This window comes from Polyodon spathula, chromosome 15 (genome assembly GCF_017654505.1).
Source record: "Polyodon spathula isolate WHYD16114869_AA chromosome 15, ASM1765450v1, whole genome shotgun sequence".
NCBI classification, from domain to species: domain Eukaryota; kingdom Metazoa; phylum Chordata; class Actinopteri; order Acipenseriformes; family Polyodontidae; genus Polyodon; species Polyodon spathula.
In genome coordinates this window covers 26,353,646-26,374,432 of record NC_054548.1, presented here as the reverse complement: position 1 = coordinate 26,374,432, position 20,787 = coordinate 26,353,646, and the positions used below count along the sequence as shown (strand labels likewise).

Below are 20,787 nucleotides of genomic sequence, written 5' to 3'. Positions count from 1 at the left end.
TTTGTTTTTGCAAAATTAATTAGCATATTCTAATATGTGCATTTTTCTTTATATTCTTTAACAATTATAATTAATGTTGATCTGTTTTTGTATATGTTACAAGTCACCATTAATATAACAGCTACATCCTGCTCACCAGGTATTTGCACAATAAAACTTTTTGATACAAGAATACTGTGACCTTTATAGGAAGATAGTCTTGGATACCATAGCTTATGATAATTGCAGAAGTGGCAAGCTTTCTGAAACAGCCTATGTATTAATGCATGTTTCTGTTTTTGTGGAAATAGTTTACTTTCCTGGTGCAATCTGGTGGAAGTACAATCTCTCTCTCTCTCTCTCTCTCTCTCTCTCTCTCTCTCTCTCTCTCTCTCTCTCTCTCTCTCTCTCTCTCTCTCTCTCTCTCTCTCTCTCTCTCTCTGTGTGTGTGTATATATATATATTCCATTTGGACAAGCTGCAATGATTTATGTACAGTGTATTTTACAGTAAGAGGAAATGCTAGATTATCACTGTAATTCTTGTAATTGAAGTCAGTTTGTGCGAAGATCACAAGGAAATCTCTTAATAATTTCCCTTAAGAAATCTTGTCTTACTGGTTGAGTTCATTGGAAGAATTATTTGCCTGGAGGTTTATGATGAGTAATTTGGTTTGAGTACAAAAGCAAAACAAAGCATCCCAGCCTAATTGTTATGCTCACAACGCTCATCCAAAAAAACAAGGACTTAACTTTACTAACTCCAAGTGGTGACCTGATTCATTTGTTATAAACTGCAAACAACGCAACCAGGAACTGACAAAACTGTTACATGTTTGAAGGTTGGAGAAAAGCCCTAATAAATGCAAACACTGTGAAAACATGCATGATCTACTGAAATATCTTTAGGATGGTAATATGATTGTGAATTCTAATGGTTGTTTACATTTGGAGTTTTAGACAAATATAGGGAGCAGTTCACTGTCATTCCTCCCTGGAAATTCCTCCCTTTTTGTAATGATTTCCGACCGTTTTCAGACTGATTTTTCAGATGTCATAGACAGTAAATAACAAAATTCTTATTGTCACTTCATTGTTACAAAACATACAGCTCATAACTGTGAAGTCAAAAATCCTGCTGTTTTGAATATTATAATAAGACAAATGTGTTATATGCATGATGGACCACGTTGTTATATTCACATAGGAGTTGTTTCTTGAGTTTAACAATATTACCTATTTCTGTATTACATTGTCCAAATGATAAAACATGTAACTTTTTCAGCATTACTTCACTGAGATTCATTAGTGAGTAATATATCAATGTTTGTGTCATGTAAAATTATTTTCAAACTTCCATTTGTATCTGATTACTGACTGATCAATAAAGCATTTGATTGCACACATTGCCTGTGAGCCTGTCTCAATGTTGTAGTGCAGCACTTAAAGATCCAGCATCATAGTTTAACCTTCACAGCACTGTACATGCATTCTATTTTCAATTAGAATTTTTCTAATTTTTGACGTTCTCTCATTTTCCCAATTTCAGGATTTTCAATTTACATCTGAGAAAAAATTATGTATGCTAGTTAAATCCACAGTTACTATAATGGTGTAGCAATAATAATAATAATAACAATAATAATAATAATAATAATAATAATAATAATAATAATATATTTGTAATTCCTACTGCCACAATGTACATTTGTTTTTTTTTTTTATTTTATTATTATTATTATTATTATTATTATTATTATTATTATTATTATTATTATTATTATTATTATTATTATTACAATACCTGTAAAATAAAATAATAATAGTGAATAAACAGTATACACAAAAAGCCAGAATGACAGTTCAGAATGACCAGGCTTCTGGTTAGGAAAAGGATACGAGGTGACATCTGAACACTAGTTCTGACCTCAGCTCACAGTTAGAGTGGTCTTGGTATTTCATTTACTGTATACAATTACTGTTGCAGTAGGCAATTTTATGAGCATTTTAAAATGATGTTTTAATCGCATCTAAAATATAAAAATAAAACATTACAAAAAATGATAGGCCAATGTCATTCATCCCAAATTACCCTGCTGCATGTAACTTAGCTCATGGACTCTTGAGAATAACAGGGGCTGCTACATACCACCAAGCTTCAGAGTTACCAGAAGTAGTTCATCATGCCGAAAAAGTACTGAACGTTATTTCAAGTGATCCAGGAAGATAGGACACAGCAAGGCCCAGTACATCAGGTATTGTTATAACTTACATGGACATGATACTACCTCTGCATTTTTAACCACTTGAATGGAGATTAAATTAAGGGAACCTTTTAGACTGCTTTGAGGTTGGTATTCTGTGCCAAAACAGGTCCCTTGTTTCTTACTCATCATTGGTAGTATCAACACTATAGCAGAGCTCCTGGCTCAATATAAATTCCACTGCACTGACTAACAGCTTTTAGACCTCAGTCTGTCTGCCTCCTGACTTCTCATGTAATTTATAATATATTTTAAAACCGTTAATGAAATTCTGTAAGCCCTCGGGTTAGCCAAAGTGTCAGAATTACTTGACCAGTGAAAAAAAATGTCCTGGTCAACAAAACATGACCTCTGTCACTGGGGTACCAAGTCACGACGCTTCAGAAGATTGTACAAACTATGTACCTTTCTTTAAGGGTTTAGCTGTTCCTCTTGGCAATGTCACACTACACACTATTTATTTATTTATTTACTTAGAACATACCGTACACAGTGCAAGAATTAAGTATGTCCTTCATTCCATAGAGGCATGTTTTGATTTATCAATGCCATGCAGTATTGTACTAGCATGTGTTATCTGAAATACAGCTCACTTTTACAGTTCTGATTATATCTTTTACATGACGATTTCCAATTCTTCTTTGATGGTTCCACTCCAAATTATGAGGTTAGTTTTGTATCTGGGATAGAAAATAAATAAATAAATAAATAAAGCATTTTCTGTTAAAGCTTACCTTTTTATTTTCTGGTATGCTGCATCAGTGGAATATAAACAACAGCTCCTCTGTTCTAGGTGCCCCCAACATCTGTATGCAATTTATTTCACAGGACAGATTCGATGTTGCTGTCATAACTCGGAACAAATATCTAATTTTAACACCTTTCTACTGTATATGGCAGCATTAAAATTCACAAATACATAAATGAAATATTGAATTTTCAGATTATTTGTTTTTCTTTAGGATGTAGGGTTTGCCTGTAATTTGTTTTGCTTCTCATTCGATTGCTGCAGTGCACACCACCTTACAGGTTTGCAATAGTCCTTATTCATGGACTCGAAATGTAAATTGACATCTCCAGTCTTGAGGAATAAACACCTTAGGGATGCATAAGAAAATTAAAAATACAATTTGAAGCTGGACTTAAAGCCTTTTCAACACAGGAGCCAATTCAATGAATAAATGGGCGTGTGGATATTTATTGCCCAGAGTCTCAAAATACTGTATTACTTCAAACATTCTAGGGTGGTGATTATACTACCAATTGAGCTACGAAAAATATAAGCACATCTATTGAAAAGCATTCCATTTTACACATAATGGGATACATAGTATGATAATATACTGAATGGATGGTTACTGGCTCATTATGCGTTAATGTGAACCACAATTCTTGTCTTGGCTTCACCATCTGTGGCTGGCTGTGGATGTTGTGTGGTCCAGTGGTTAAAGAAACAGGCTTTTAACCAGGATGGTCCCCGGTTCAAATCCCAGTGATCCCGGTTAGAATCCCACTGACTCATTGTGTGACCCTGAGCAAACCAATTAACCTCCTTGTGCTCTGTCTTTTGGTTGTTGTAAGTCACTCTGCAGCTAATAGTTCACACACTCTAGTCTCATATCTTGTAAAGCACTTTGTGATGGTGGTCCACTATGAAAGGCGCTATATAAAGAGTATTATTATTATGTGTACAGTCTGTGTGGGTGTATAGTGTGGGTTTGTGCACCAGTGCTGTATATACATATACCAATAAAAGTCCACTGGATGCAACCAGGTGTCATATATTATATATGTCAGCTGCTATTCCAGTACAGCCGAGACTGGTGCCTTACAGTATCTAGGAAACCAGTTCATGTGGCCAGTGAAATCAAAGCAGAAAACGTTGTGAGCTTATTTGACGTGGCTGACAAAAAGGCCAGGATCTTTCTCAGAGATAGTACACATCCAGATTGCCTATGCTTGTTATATAATTCTTCCATAAATGTTAAAACAATACAAATATTTAGCTAGTGTTAGTTTCACATAATGAAAATCTAATACATTTAGAATATATTCACTGACAAATATATAATGGAATAATAATAATTGTTACAAATTAAATATTTTACACCTGGCATTACACAATCAAGATTCCCAAAGTATGAGCATACCTTGTTTGATTGTTTTCTGATAACTATGTTTGTAATCTTAAATATCTCTGAAATATGTGAATATGTAAACATAAGAATTGATACTTAGAATACTGTATGAGTACGTAGATCGCATTAGGAATATGTTGATATTTGAATGCAAGTATATATTCATTATTTGTTCTTATTTTATGGTGATTTTATAAAGTGTCAATTGTTCTGATCTTTTTCTACCTTTTCCATACCACTGAATAGTATGAGTTATTTCTGCAGAGAATAATCATCAGCACAACTTTCTCTTTTTTTGTGAAGAAACTTCCCTTCCCTTGCTCTATGGGTCATTTGCATAGCTGCATCTCCGCCTTTATCCCATTCATGCCCTCTTTGCAAAAAGCATATCTATTCAAAAGGCATTTAGTCCATTTCTTTCTTGGCCGGTAAACCTATTCATCAATTGTTCTGCCTTGTAGATTGCATTCTAATGCTAATCTGGCGTGTTAAATATCTTTTTGTTCGCCTTTCACCGTTTTGTCATTCAGTTTATCCAGTTTTGGTCACCCATTTTATTTATTTATGCGCCTGCCTCTATTCATGTGCTCATGTATTTTTTATTATGTTGTTTCACTGTCATGCAGTGTCAACTCAGTCTATTCAATGGGGGCTACTTGAAGGGCTTGGAGGGACAAAGCGTGTACACATTGCACTGCTATTCACTCCGGCCAGCTGGATCGGCTGAGGAAAAAAACCTTGTGAAAAGAAATCCTCCACAATGGACACAGAAGAAGTGCACAATGCTAACAGTTTTCCAAATACCACTGATTGCTTTCCTCACAATGAGGAGAAAGCCGTCGCTTTTTGCTGAGCTCCACTTCAACAAACAACACTCTCACAAAAACCTCCCAACCCTCGTTTTGTTCCCAGACAAAACCTCCTCGACTGTCTAAACGCTCCCACTGAAGGGAAAAAGGAGTTCTTTTCAGTTTTCCTCTCTTCTTTTTCTTAAAAAAAAGCACAGAGAAAACGAAGGAAACGGTCACCGAACTGGTAAAATAGGTTCCATTATCAACCTGCTGACCTTTCTGGTGTTGTGAAGGGAAACTGTAGATTTTATGAATTACCTTCATGACATCCCATACAAAGCAAATATCTAACACAAAAGATAAGGACTTGTTTGGCCAAAATATAATGCAAAATTGATCAGACGGGTCACATTACTTAGGCACATTCACTAAGGTAATAATTGGCTTTGTAAGTTACATAACAATTTGAAAATGTAGTCGTTGCAGTTGGACAGTTGTAGCAACTACTAAGGTAGGCCTAACTTGCTGCTTGACTACTCAAATAAATGTCTGAAAACAACACATATATAAAAAAACAAAAACATGCTTTTACGCTTTTGGAAAATGTTGTTTTGGTTGTTATAAAAGCTTGAATTTAAGGGAATGAGGCTACATATGAATTAGACAAGATATCTAAAAGCAGACATTTATATATTTATACTAAAAAAAAAAAAAAAAACATATATAGGCCTACTGTAGGCTATACATTTACCGACGTTGTTAATAAAGAAAATGTAATCATACACATGATATGATTTTAATTGCATTCCAGCCTTTGTGAAGGGACGATAATGATTTGAGTTTAGGGTTATTTACAAGGTGAAGCGGGCAGTTCTGTGAAGAGGTAATTGGATGTTACAAAGGGAAATACGGACTCTGAAAGGGTTTAATTAACCGTGTCTGTGATAATTATCCCTGGACAGTCGAAATTAGTTTTACATAATCGCTCAAATACATGTGAATTAATTTTAATATCACTTAACACTAGAAAAAGCTGGATTTGCTTAATTAATTTAATGGCTTGTTTGTTCTATCTATCCCCATAGCTTCCAGTGTTTTGTTTGTTCAATGGGACGCTCCCAAAATATTGAGTATTTTATTTAGCTGGCCTAGCCTATAAACTGCAAAATTTTGAAACCCCTGGAGACTTTATATTTACTAAATTATTGTAGTCTATTAATAGGTCACCATTGGCTAAAATGTGTCAATTTGTCTTCTGCTGGAGTTAATTATTTAATGGTTTTGATGTGCTGAAGACTTCAACAATGTAAGCAAGGCCGGGTAAATGAAGAACACATTCAAGGCACTGAACCAAACACATGGATAAGTAGTGAAGCTTTTACACTAACAAGATAGTGGACAGCCAATTCAGGGCCTTTTCAAAATGTTACCAGAAATGAATACAATACCTGTTCTGAACTGTACCGATGTGTTCAATGATCTCCCTTTCTGCTGTCCACTGAATGCTTAAAAAAAGAAACAATGACTCTTTTTTTTTTTTTTATCTTCCTTCCTATTCACGATTAAAAATGTGATAAATCAGGTTTTTGGCTCTTGCTAACAATGGCTTACTTTAGATTTCCTAGTAATACTATTCAAAGCTTGAACAAAAGCAGCCTTTGGAGTATACCTTACACTTCACCTGGACCAAGCACCGTAAGGGCAATTCAGATAAAAATCTTGTCAGCAATTCAACAAGAACTAGAGATTCTTTTTTTCTGTTTATTCGCTTTAGGCTTTATTATAACCCTTTGTTCGACAAATGAACATCATATCATTGAGATTGTAATTTACAGCAATTTAAACGTCCAGTGTTAAGTAATACACAAACCATCAACTTCAAAATGTTAGGAAAAGCGAGACAAATACCTTTCTCTTTTTTTTTATATCACATAAACCCCAATGAGCTACATATACAGCGAATGGCTTTAATTTAGCATCAGCTAAAATATACACATTTTAGAGGAAATGAAAAAAAACGGACATTGATTAATCCTTTGGGTCTGTTCCTTTTCAATTTTAATAAAAAGGGAACCGGCTGTTTGCAAATCAATGTTAAATATGCTACACGCTATAAGCACTTCAAGTTCATTATGCAGACGTTACTAAAGGACAGTTAATGTCCTTATTAAAACCAAAAGGTCACTATGATGTTCAGCTAAACATTAAATACATAAACATCTATAAAACACTTCTATGTAAGCTGACATGTTTACTGGGTGCCAAAGTGTCACATACACATGTAAGCCAACCAAGTAAGGATTTTAGCCAGAAACCATTTTCTATCTGTAACAGTAAAGTAACAAAATATCCCTTAAACTATCGATCCATTAAGTATGTGTACAATTTACAAGTCTGAAAACGCTATAATAAACGATATCAGGTTAGAGTCTGCTAGACAAGGTTAGTTGTTTAGTCCACGTGCATGATATTCATAAATTGTATAGTTAGCGGCAAGGTGTTGTTTTGTTTTTATATTTATTGCCGTAACATTTTTTTTTTTTTTTTTTTTTTTGTTCGGTAGAATTTTTTTGTTATCACAGGGTATAACACAAAAGAGCAAGAATCATTTTTCAAAAACAAAAACCCGATCAGTCTTAAAAAAAAAAAAAAAACTCGAAACAAATCGTATTTGACATCAGCCGCCATCGCTTATATGATCTCTTAAATCCGTTCTACATGTGTACGTACAACAGGTAGTAATCGAATAAGTTACTCATTTTTTTCAAGTGTTCTCATGGCATAGTCCTGTCTTGTCCACCACACATCGCATACAGTGTCATTCTGTCCAAAGAATCATCAGAATTTACACAAAAGTTCTGCATGTTAAAACATTAAATAAATACTTCATTTTTTCAGATTTTTGTCAAGCGAAGGTTGTATAGCAATATACATCTGTAGTGTTTTCTATTTTTTAAAAAGTACCTTTCATAAAGGCATGAAATAATAAACATGCTGCGTGCGAATTGAGATTATGAACCGTTCTAGTATAGTTCTCATCCATATGGTTCGGTTATTCTCTATACAATTTAAAATTGTGCAGGACATTGTCTCAGACTAAAAAAAAATGTCTAATGATCACAAATTATGAAAAGAAGTCTACTCATGTGTCCACAAAGCAAAATACACAACGGTATAAAAATGGAAACAAGCTTTAAATTATATATATATATTAGACTATTATATATATATATATATATAATTGTATATATATATAATATATTATATATATATATATATATATATATATATATATATATATATATACACACAAAAAGCATAAACAATTTCTAGGCAAGTGCTTGTTGTGTTTCTACAATATGTTGTATTTTATTTAATACTTTTGTCATAAACAAATTCATTAGAGTACAAGGTTATAATTTACTTGTTTAGTTTTAGAAAAGATTCTACAGCCAACCCTAGATTGGGTCAGATTCTCAATTTGCGCGCGACATACACGCGACATTAAACATATCACATGTATCTATGTGTACATGCATTTAATAAACTTTCCTTCTAAATACATTTACACATTTACACAGTTTTTTTCCCAAGATGTCATAAAGCAGCTGCATAGGCAGGGTACGGTTCTAGTTGGGGTTTGCCCATTCCAGGTAGTAAGATGTAAGCTAGAGGTGGCTGGAGTCCCGGAGAGGGCCAGCCGCTGCAGTTACAAGGGATCATGTAGCCAGGATTGCTTGGGGAAGGATGCGAGTGAGTGTGAGTATGGGTCCCACTGCCGATAGCACCTGCCCCAGAGAAAGCTGTTCCTCCACTAGGGTATCCCAGAGGGGACCCGTAAGGAAATGAGTGTGGAGAGATATCTGTCATCTTCGAGCCCAGGTCGAAAAATGAGTATGGATTCGCGGCAGCTGCTGGGTTGAAGAACACTCTGGCTGCTGCTGCCGCAGCTGCCGCTGCTGCTTTATCCGGGTTCGCAAGTAAGGAGTCTGCCAGTGTTCCCCCGTGTAAGCCGCTCGCCTTTAACCCCTCGTGATCGCCCAGGCTGTAGGGTATCGGAAAGGCAAACTTGTCTTTTTTCATTAAAGTCTTAGGTTTCCGTCTAGGTCTGTATTTATAATCGGGGTGTTCCTTCATATGCATAGCTCTCAGTCGTTTAGCTTCGTCAATAAACGGTCTCTTCTCAGTCTCCGTCAGAAGTTTCCATTCGGCTCCCAACCTTTTACTAATTTCAGAGTTGTGCATTTTAGGGTTTTCCTGAGCCATTTTTCGGCGCTGAGCTCTCGACCACACCATGAAAGCATTCATGGGGCGCTTTACGTGATCCATCGGTTTAGACATTTCGAGAGTACAAGAAGGCACTTTCACTGGACAAGGTAAAGTCTTCCGGAACTGCCGCGGTGTTCTCTCTCTTCCTCACGGCTTTTCTGTCTTCCAGTAAAAGTAAAATCAAACCAGTTCACTATAACCGTTGTTGTTAATGTTGGCACTTGTCATTAAAGTGATTGCTTTTATCACCCCCCGACACACACACACACACACACACACACACATATAAAACACGTTAAATGTGTTGGCTACAGAATTAACAAAGGTGCTGTGTTCACTTCAGCTTAAGTTCTTCATTACGCAATTGCATTTTTCCCTTCGACCAGTAAACACAGTCATGTACAGTATTCCTAAGACCATAACTTGTAAACAGTTATTTTTGGTCCAATTTCGACCTTTCTTCACTTCTCAAGAAGTTACAGTAAAAAAAAAATCAGAGAAAACGGAAATATTTTTTTGTTTTGTTTTGTCAGAAACCAAGTGTCAGTTAAAGTATCTTAGTTATATGTTGTCGTCCTCTTTCCAAAAGGCTGTGTTGTTTTTGCTCCACTCGAATCGATTTTTCCTGTTGTCAGTGTGTCTTAACAGATCAGCTCCTGTATCCAGCATTAAGCAAAGTGGTTGGGAACTCGACTGCCGCATAAGAAATAAGACTCACTTCAAAGCAGGTATGTAAGGTCCCCCACCCCCTGGGGGTGGGGCAGGAGGGGGCTCGTACGCGTCTCCCCCTGAGCATGCGCAGTGCTTCCCACGCAAACTGACACAATCCTGTTCTGAATAAATGTTTATCCAATGCTGGGTAAGACAACCGCAATAGACAAGACTTTCCTTTCATTTAGATTTGTAGTCTATTTCTTAGTCTAAAAAGGTTATTAGCATAGTTTATAAGACAGACAAGTGGCTTTTGCCCCTTGAATAAAGTAGGCTAAAGTTAATAAACTTTAACCAAAGCTTTGCCGGTAAGGTTTGGTGCATTCTATTTCTTTAAAAATGTTCCTTTATACACACACACACACACACACACACACACACACACACACACACACACACACACACGCCTTAATTGCATTGTTTGTAAATTGGTATAATATTGTCATTGATGGTTATCTGACACTGATCGAAAAAACTGTTATTTTAAATGCTAACCTTAGCTATGGAGACATGGTCTGTTTATTGTGAGACATTAGTATTGTACACCTGCAACAACAGACACTGTTAGAGTTGAGAGATTGTCAGGTTAAATCACCTAGGCTTTAAAAAAGCAAAGCTTTTACTCATGTTTAAAAAATAGCATTTTATAATCTTCTAATATGCTGCAAATCCGCGAGCTTCCATGTAAAATTGGCCTCAAACCTAAATCTAATTTATAATTAAAAAAAAAAAAAAAAAAACCCTACACTTGTTACGTTATTGCAGCTGTTTTTGAATATTTAAAGAGACGGAAAACATGCGTTTTGAATCACCTTACTTTCATTTTGACATTTGTATCCTGGAAAACATTTTATGAAAATAAAATCGTACTGAATCATTCCAGTTATTTGGTCTGGTTCGTCTACAGAAGTCTCTGTTAAGGAGTACAATATATATTTTACTTCCCCTTCGTTAAAACATTACATAATAAAAGGTAAACAGCCAAAAATAAGGACAAATAGATGCACAAAATAAAATATACAAACTACAAATCTTTTCGACAACACCAGACTGTATATTCGTCATTTTCAAATATATTGACGGATTCATTCCAATTTAATTTAAGTTTAGCTTTAAATTAAAGAAATCATGATTGTCAGCAAGAATTAGACAACTTTAAATTGGTATTTTCTTCTCACCAACCACAGGACTGTAATTAAAGGACACACCTACAACCTGATCGAATTATTCTACCATTGACGTTCTAAGAATACAATTGTTAGTTAGCTGAAATAAATATTGACTGTTATATGCTATTAAACGAATACCCATGCATGGCTTAAGAGCAGCAACACGCTTCGTAGTGTATACGTCGATGTTATGGTGATTCTATCTGTTTGAAGAAACTGTCGTATGCATGTACGTACGCACTTTATCAGTGGCCCTATCTGAATCCAAAGACAGTACATTATATGGACAGGCGTGGGTCTCAGTTTATTGTGTTTACTGTGCAGATGGTGTACCACATTGAACTATTGGAATCGGCGTTGCTGTTCTGTATTGCCTTCTGCGTTTCTATGTATCAGGGTTTCTAAACATTATATTAAAATAAATAAATAAAAACGACTCACTGGATTTATCGTTATTTACAGTCACATCGTAATCTCACTGCTTTGTTTGTGCACTGAAACGTTTCCATACAGTAAACTTCATAGCTGTCACTTTCCTTTGTAGAGGTATGAACCACTCATTCAACAGTTAATGTTGCCAGGCGCTAGGCTGTGTTGCACCTTCAAAATACTGATTTATCACAATGTGTATCTAATTTGTAGCTTGCCATTTTTATGAGGTGTATTTTGTTCATCTTATCTAAAAGGAACATTTGAAAACCACAGCGCGTGTTTTACCATTCTCTCATTCTTTTTTTTTCTTTATTCGTCAAAGACGTTTTGTGCATAAATGCAATATTAATCTGCAACCAGTGATTTTACTGGATTTGAAATACTAAATAAGCTACACACACATACTGCCTAGTCACATACGCAAAATGTGTAATGATGGCAGCTGACCAATCAAGTGTCTTGTTTCATAAATACAGTCTAATTTGTCTCATGTAATTTGTACATGGTCTACCGCCCGGTTATTTAAAAAAAAAAAAAAAGTACATACAGAATAGGCACCCAATGCCTACATTAAAATGAATCTACTCATTTCTGAATATGCGAAACCGGTTTGAGAGTAGATCTAACAAGTGAATAGTACGTTTGCAGGTGTGGCAACTATTACTTTATAATTTTGTCTGATAAACTTGGATTACATAATTTGGTAACTAACATCCATTTATGGTTGTAAAAACATAATGATCTTACTGTTCTTTTTAATTACGTTGTAATGGATAATGCTGTGGGTTAATTATTTCGATTCACTTGTTTACTGGACACGGTTTTGCTGACAGCTAAATGCGTACACACCATCAGAACATTAAGAAATGCTAAACTTGCTTTTTTGTATTTGTATGGCAACAAAAACAAACATTATATTTAGATATTATTTAAAATGAATAACAATGCGCATTTTTAGAGAAATACTGTATAGGGGAGACCGGGGCTGGTTGTCACACTTTTCACTCTTTATTATTTTCCTCAATCTGGTGACACGCTGCGAGGTTCTGTTCCTCGTTATATTGAAAAATAACTTCATGTACAAAATCGTGTTTTTTATTTCAGCATAACTTTATTCCAAATATGATATTTAGACGGTTGAAAATGCACCGGTCACCTGTGACAACCTGCCCCATACTGGGGTTGGGTGTCACAAAGTATGTTCTTGCTTTTATAATAGACAATATATTTTTTTTTTAATAACATAAAGTTTCTACTGTGCACAATCAGATTACAAGATGATTGAGTTCCAGACAATATAACACACATTTCAGTGATATCACCTGTATGCGCCATCTAGTTTCAGAGTTATGAGCACAGTGAACCGACCCTTGTGACAAACAATCCCGGCCTACCCTATGTATTATTAAATCACGTTAAAAAAAATCCTATTCTTGAAAAGAGAGCAACCATATTATTGTTATGCGTATTTTACTTTTTTGGTTACCACCTATGGATGCATAGTATATATAATATATATATAATATATATATATATATATATATATCATTATCTATATAATATTATATATATATATATAGATAAAAGAAAATTCACAAAAATAAAATAAATAAATAAAAGCAAGGACTAATTACCCGTTTGACCGAGAGAGATACATTTCAAATAATTCCTCCCACAAACGCCTTATCTCCACTTCATCAAAAGCTATTATAATTAACAATATACAACCGATGGATGGCAGAATCCACAAGGGGACATAGAGAAGGCTTCAGATAACACGATAAATATAAATCATTCATGAGAACAATTCGTGTAAGAAAAGTTATCTGTGTTTTGAATGACATTGGAAGAACTAAATAGGACTCGTTCAGGACATTCGCTCGTGCGACGCTTTCCCCTCTTTTATTTGCTATACTGTAACATTTTCAAAATTAATTAACCCTAAGCAGCAAGACTAATGTTTACTTTTTGAGCGGTAGGAAACAGTGCCCCCTGCGCTGAAATATTATTTCATTGTTTCAAGTAAGTAGCGTCCTTGATAAAGTGGTGGCTTGTACTTGGGGACTGAGAGGGTGCTGACAGACAAGTGGATGTCAGAAAATGTGAATAGAGAACCAGCAACATTGAGCTAAGCGATCTGTTACACCGATAGATTACCCGTATTAAACATCGTGTGTCTTACACGGATCTGTAAAAAAAAAAAAAAACTTCGAAGTGCCCACACAGAACACATTTGTATTTTTTTTATATTATTATTATTATTATTATTATTATTATTATTATTATTATTATTATTATTATTATTATACAAGTGCTTTGTCGGTTAAGGAAATATTTCGTTAACAGTCAATGCTGTTGGCATCACATTTCACCTTCTAGTTACTTTATTTTACTTTACCTTTGAGTTGAAGTCCTGTGACAGCACACCTGTCTTGACGATTTTTGTACAAGCCAAAGAACGGCGTTATTAGACGTCTGTTGCTATTCTTCCTTTAATGCAAATTACTCATAGACTCCACCCAGTTGTTAAAGACGAATTCAGCCTGCTCTTCATACTGTGTAACTTAATGACAAGAAAATCACAGAACGAAAACTTTAAACACTGGACTGCACATACCACCTGCCTCCACTCGAACAACACAAGCAACATCGTATAGTGGTGCTGCATAGATGTCTACACTTCTGCAACTGTGTTATGTATGCTAAGGACATGAACCAGAGAACCATTTGTGTGTTTATTCCCTAAATTTGTCGAGGCCTTGGCGTGGGCAACTAAATGGAAGGGACAATTATCAGAGGCGTCACAAAACTATTTTCGTGCCTGAAAAGCACATTAAAAATTTTTAAGAAAGTTAATTTTAGAAAACTGCAGTGAACATGTCTCACATTGGTAGCATTTGCTGTCAGGCTAATGAGGACTGGTTTTCACATATGTTTCCATACAGTTTTCTACTCATTATATCTAACTGTTTTTGGACAGTATTTCAAATGAATATAAGGTTATCTATCATATGAAAACCTTTTCAATTAAACTTTTTAAATATCTCTAAGCTTCTAGAGATCTAGAACAATCCTGATCCTTGGGTACTATGCATAAACATTACACAAATTATTACCCAAGTATCGTTTTCTTTAAAGTTTGCCCAAATGAAGTTGCTACAGTACAAAAAAAAAAAAAAACATGGATGCCGTGGGCCAATCACATTTCAGCATTGCTCTAGTTGCATATACTGCACATAAAATGGACACCATTGAACAAAAACTCTTGAAACTTCACAGAGTAGTGGAGACCTATGGGAATAAATGTATGCTCTATCAAAAAATACCTTGATGTTGACCTTTACCTTTGACCGCTCCTTAAGATCTCCAAAACTAGCTTATAACTCATTACAGCATGTAGATAGTCGTGGTTACTATGGAACACAAATAGGAACCCATATGGGTGGTATTCAAAAACTACCTTGATCATAACCTTTGACCTCTCCTTAAGGTCAAATGTAAAACTAACTTATACATCATTACAGAGTGTAGATAGAGTCATGGTACCCATTTTATTATTATTATTATTATTATTATTATTATTATTATTATTATTATTATTATTATTATTAGGCACTTCAAGGTTTAAATATAGCATTTTAAATTTGCATTCCAATGAGCTGTACAATATTTGCTAAGTCAAATAATGATCCTCCATGCGTACTTTTCTATCCTGTTTAAAGTTTCATACATTTATTTCAGTGACGATTGATAGACTGTTATGTGGAAGATAATATCAGCTAGTAAAATGAAACAGTTTTTTAACAAAGAGGAATATTTTACTGTCTGCTTTTTGCCTCTCAGGAACGTTTTTTCATCTCAGGAACTCTGCAGTCTTTTATTATACACAATTAGCTAAAAAGTATAAACAACAATATGCTTTTATGAGCCACTTCAAAACACAGAGGATTGTCACATAATTATTTTGAGATTAGAGATTGTTAATTATATCTGGGAGGACTTTCAAATTGTGGATTTATCAGTGTTTCCATGTTGATCAGATGGCCTACCTGATTTCTCCTTAACCATTTTCTGGGAGTCTTTCCGCTTCTTTGACCACAACAGTCCCTGTTTGCAACTCTCAGGAAAATTCATATTTCCTGTTTGGCACAATATAAAGGCAAAAGCTAGTCTGTCACTTTGTACACTGTGTGGTGTCTATGTCTCATAGAGAGAAATGCGTACAAATGCCACCCAAATAGAAGGGTTTAATTATAACATTTACAGACAGCAAAACTACTTGCTAGATTTACAGTTTTATACAGTAGATGCCAACGGAGGTGGTTTCTGTAAGAAGTCTAATATACTGTATAAAGTTATGTAATACGACAATCTTAGTTCTTTTAACTATGGCAGAATAAGTAAAATGAAATGATTGTAAGATTCAGTTTTGGAAAACAGGTTCATCTTGGGAGGCATTTTCTGTTTAAATATATTGAGTGAGTCATCTTCAGTTTAATATACATTTCAACATGTACTGTACATGTGGTCTCAATCCTAACCCTATAGGTGATGCAAAACTTTTGGCCATAGCTGTATGTGCTAAATAATCCCCACTCATAATAATTCAGCAATTTAAAGCATTAAAACACAATTTACCTTGGGGCTGATGGATTAATTGGACAGTTGATGATTACAAGCACAAGTATTTAAATAGGTGTGATTAACTTGATAAATATTTGAATAATGCAGACATAATTATAATAATTTGCCACCTTACTGCTTACAAAGTACAATGGCTTACTTATTAAGGTTTATGGTTATTAATGGTTTGATGCTTACTTGTATTTCATTTTAATAACTAGTGGAATATTTAAACAAAAAAAAAACAGTAATGTAATAATGCAGTTTGTATAGATGGGTAAAGTAGTCATTGCTTGCTTTCACATGTGGCTCAAATGGGATTTGGTCTTACAGATTTTACAATACTAAAATATGTTTTGAAAATGCTGTAACTCAGTTATTTAATTAGCTTGTTATCTATTATATTTGAATCGGTCCCATTAAAATAAACTTGGCGGACATTGCAAAGCAAAAAGGTAGTCAGAGCTCCATAATCTAGACATAAATCTTACATAAAGTTAGTCCTTTAAAATCAATGTTAAATGTAGGATTGTCTAGTGCAGCAATACAAATATTTTTTTTTTAAAAAGATAGTCAAGTATCTTATTTACTACTATTTCACCTGAGTTATGTTTATATTCATTTTCTTGTTTACTACTATTTCGCCTGAGTTATATTTATATTCATTTATTTCTAGAACTGCTTGTTTCTTAACTTTCAATAATGAGCTAATTATGCTCTGATAGACAAGACTTTGCAGACATTATTTTAGCCTAGGATACAGTACATGTAACAAAAAAAATGTAGTCTCCTTATTCTATCCAGTTATTTGAGAGTGAAACTGCTTCAGAATAATGGCAGACATTGTGAACACAACCCTTCAAAACATATTATAGAACGAGAGATGCTATAGAAAAGAACAGCAAAAATGACATGTCTGATAAGACCTGGGTTCTATCAACACATTGCATATAATCTTACATCAAGTAATATTCTTGTACCTTTAGGCCTATGGAATAATAGTGAAAAATCAACTTATTTTCAGAATAATTATAGAATGACCTTCAGATTCATTTGTTAAAAGTCAAATTCTCTTTCTGTTGATGTGATTTCCTTCCAGTCCCAGCAGGCATACATTTAGCACAGAAAGGAGGCTTTTTTTCCCTCTGTGGTTGAAAACCAAAGGAGATAGTTGTAACCCCTTAGGCATTCAAAGGACTTTGGGCTATGATACACTATTTTGAACCATTTAGCTTGGTGCATTATCGCTGATCCTTTTTCTTCATTATTTCCTGCTTATCTACCCAGCATCAATGCCAAGCCCAAATAGAGGGTTGTAATTACCCAGCCTGCCACCTGATAGCATCCCTTTATCAGCTTTATCACACTCGGCCTTGCTGCAGCATCACAGGATAAAACTTGCTTAGGGCACAGCCTGCGATAATTCATTTCTGAGATACATTTATAGTTCCTGTCAAGATCAGAGAAAAGGGATGCACCCTTGTCATTTTTTAACCCCCTTTGTATTTCTCCACAAAGACCACTTTCTTCCTTTTCAACCCACTTTTTTTGCCTCTTCTTGGATGTGGCATTTTTGCACACAAAGAAAAGTATTCTTTACAGCCTTCCAGAAATGGGACATAAATTGTTTTGTTTTAGGAGTGGAACATAAATGTACGAAATACATTACTTGACAATAATTTATTTATATTATAAATAAAGCTAATTGAAAAAATAAAGCAGCTTTGTGTGTGTGTGATAAAGAATTTGATATGGTAATGTAATTGTTTCTGCATGTAATTCCAATGCAAGGCTGGCTCCAAAATCCAGGTCCTTAAGTTTAAATATATAATAGCAAATGCTACAATAAATAAAAATACAGTACTGAAAATAAGTATTTACTAGATAAGCCAGGTCCTTTGAAAATAAACTGCTGTGTGTATAATAACTAACACTGTCTGATTTTGCCCTGCCCTTAAATTAGATGGTTCCCCAGATAAATATTTTGAAACAAAGAAATACTCCCTGTGTTATTTCCTGTCACCCTACATTGTGGCCCCAGATGTGATAATTATTTAGCTCATTAGAAGTGATGAATTTCTTTATTATTCTATGCATTTACTGGAACCTGCAAAGTACTTCACAGAGCATGAAAATACATGTTGCAAATAAATATAACTCAATGGGCAAGTTGCTCAGAATGTTTTCTTTTCAAAATAGTTTTTTTTTATTGTTGTTGTAACAAATGGATATTTATAGAGTGACTACGAAAACCTTTTAGGTAAACAAAGGTGTATGAGATTCGCCCGAATGACTCATTGCAATATGTTAGCTTAGTTATAGTGAGCTATTTGTATATATAAATGGAGGGAGTGTCTACTAATGATCCTTTTCCTGAAAACGTATCTGTGGAGAGTCTGTGTCTGACCATGTTCAAAGCTGCTAGATGATACTACAGGCACTGATTCTGTTTATCAATAACAAAAACACACAGGCCTCTTGGTTTGCAGCAGCACTAATGACATGCTTTTGTTAATTGTTATGTGAAAATGTATTAAAATAATATAAACACCATAAAGACACTGACAATATTATTCAAACAGGTCAGTGTATATGCCATGAGCATTAGTAGCCTATGTCCCCAAGCGGGTTCAAGGGGTTGTAACACAGTGGCCTTTACAGTGAATAGGTTCACTTCCTAATAACTCGTAGCCTCTTAAAAAAAAAATAAACAACTGGTATAAAAAGGTAATGTAGTCAACTGCCAGAAGTTTAAAATATACGCCTTTCTATCCAAACTATTTGGGATGTAAATATATCTGGAAAATCGATAACCCTTTGCATACAATCGTTAAGCAAAAGATTACTTTTCCTTGTGTTATTTAAACAGAGTTGTTTTTTCTCTAAATTATCATACTGGATTTCTGAGAACAGTTGAATCATTATGCTAGCAAATAAACCTTTAATTAGTTGGATTTTGTCTACTCATTAGAAAGTTCAAAGATTTGATGAAATACCAACATTTTGTTAGTGATGGAGTATTTTTCTGACCTTACAAATTACTGAGAATACTAAATCACGGGTAAACTAACCCATTTGAAATATTACAACTATTTTTGGTGTAACAACCTTCTGAGAAGTTTGCCAAAGAGGTTAATCTTGTAGTCCAATAAAGAAAAACAACCTGCTTATATACTGCTATAAAACAGATAAATACATGTTTGATTTCATCTAACCACAGAAGCCCTCAATGTAATCATATACATACACAGCACCACAAGAAAGTTTGACTTGATGGTGCCAGCTTAAAGGAGAATAACACTGGTGCTATTTATTATTGATTGAATTCCCCCTAAATCATCATCAGATGTATCATAGAGCACTAGGACTCAAAGTATGTGTAACACAATTATTATTATTATTATTATTATTATTATTATTATTATTATTTATTATTATTATTATTATTACCCACTACACTGGTGTGAGTTTCTCAGTTTCATTGTATATGTTTACTTAAAATAAGGAAGGACAAGAGTTACTTGGATAAAACTTCACAGGAAGTGTCTCTAATTAGACTCAATTAGTACTATTGCAACTACATGTTTAATTACAAAACGGAAATTGTAGGTATCTATGTTCTTCTGTAAACACTCAGTATTTACACATGTGGCTGTGTGTCAACAGTGCAGTGTGATTACCTTTGCTATTACAGTTTAATTACAGTGTAATAAGTATTACTGTTATTTGTGCATGTCCCTGCTCAATGGAGCTTTTCCATTGTTGTGTGTATCTGTTGGCTTCATCTTGCGATAGTTCTAAGGAACAGGTAGCCATGCAATCAGTACCTGTGCAACATGTTGTCAGAAGTCACAATACAAGTTCTTGGTGGTTGGCGATAATGGTTATCGGTCTTTTCAGATCAGTGCTTGGGTTTCAAAGTCAGTGGCTTCAGAGCAAGACTAAATTATGTTCGGTTGCGATTATTTGAAGTTTCTTGTACCTAGGAAAAGTTCAAGAGCCCATCAGAATGGTAATCGAATTCTCTAACATAACCTTAGGAGCCATTAAAATCATTTTGTTATACAATCAGGTGTAAAATATGATCTGTAACTCGAGTGCTTTCCAGTTTCAATTCAGTATTGACATCAACTTCTTTAACTGATCACTTCTGCTGTACTTATAATCAGTAAAAATAAATAAATAAATACATTAACAATAATTTGGATGTTGGATTCTATTTTACACTAAAGGTATACATGTTAAAAAATACCCAAGTCGTAACCTGTTTTTACACTTGAATAGACCATGTGCTATTTAATTGCAGGCTACCAAGTAATACCCTATCTGTGTTACCTACATTTTGCACAGTGAACACACATTGAAACCACGTGATTGCCAGTCACTTCATTCCCCATCACCTTTTCAAAAGC

At 34.5% G+C, this 20,787-nt stretch overlaps 1 protein-coding gene across 1 annotated transcript; it reads right to left on the bottom strand.

The window, feature by feature from the left end:
• Nucleotides 1-8,507: 8,507 nt before the first annotated feature.
• LOC121327610 (transcription factor Sox-21-B-like) lies at nucleotides 8,508-10,163 on the bottom strand. The gene has a single exon (XM_041271721.1). The coding sequence runs from the start codon at nucleotides 9,510-9,512 to the stop codon at nucleotides 8,769-8,771; it is 744 nt and encodes a 247-aa protein (XP_041127655.1). The 5' UTR covers nucleotides 9,513-10,163; the 3' UTR covers nucleotides 8,508-8,768.
• Between the last annotated feature and the right edge of the window lie 10,624 nt (nucleotides 10,164-20,787).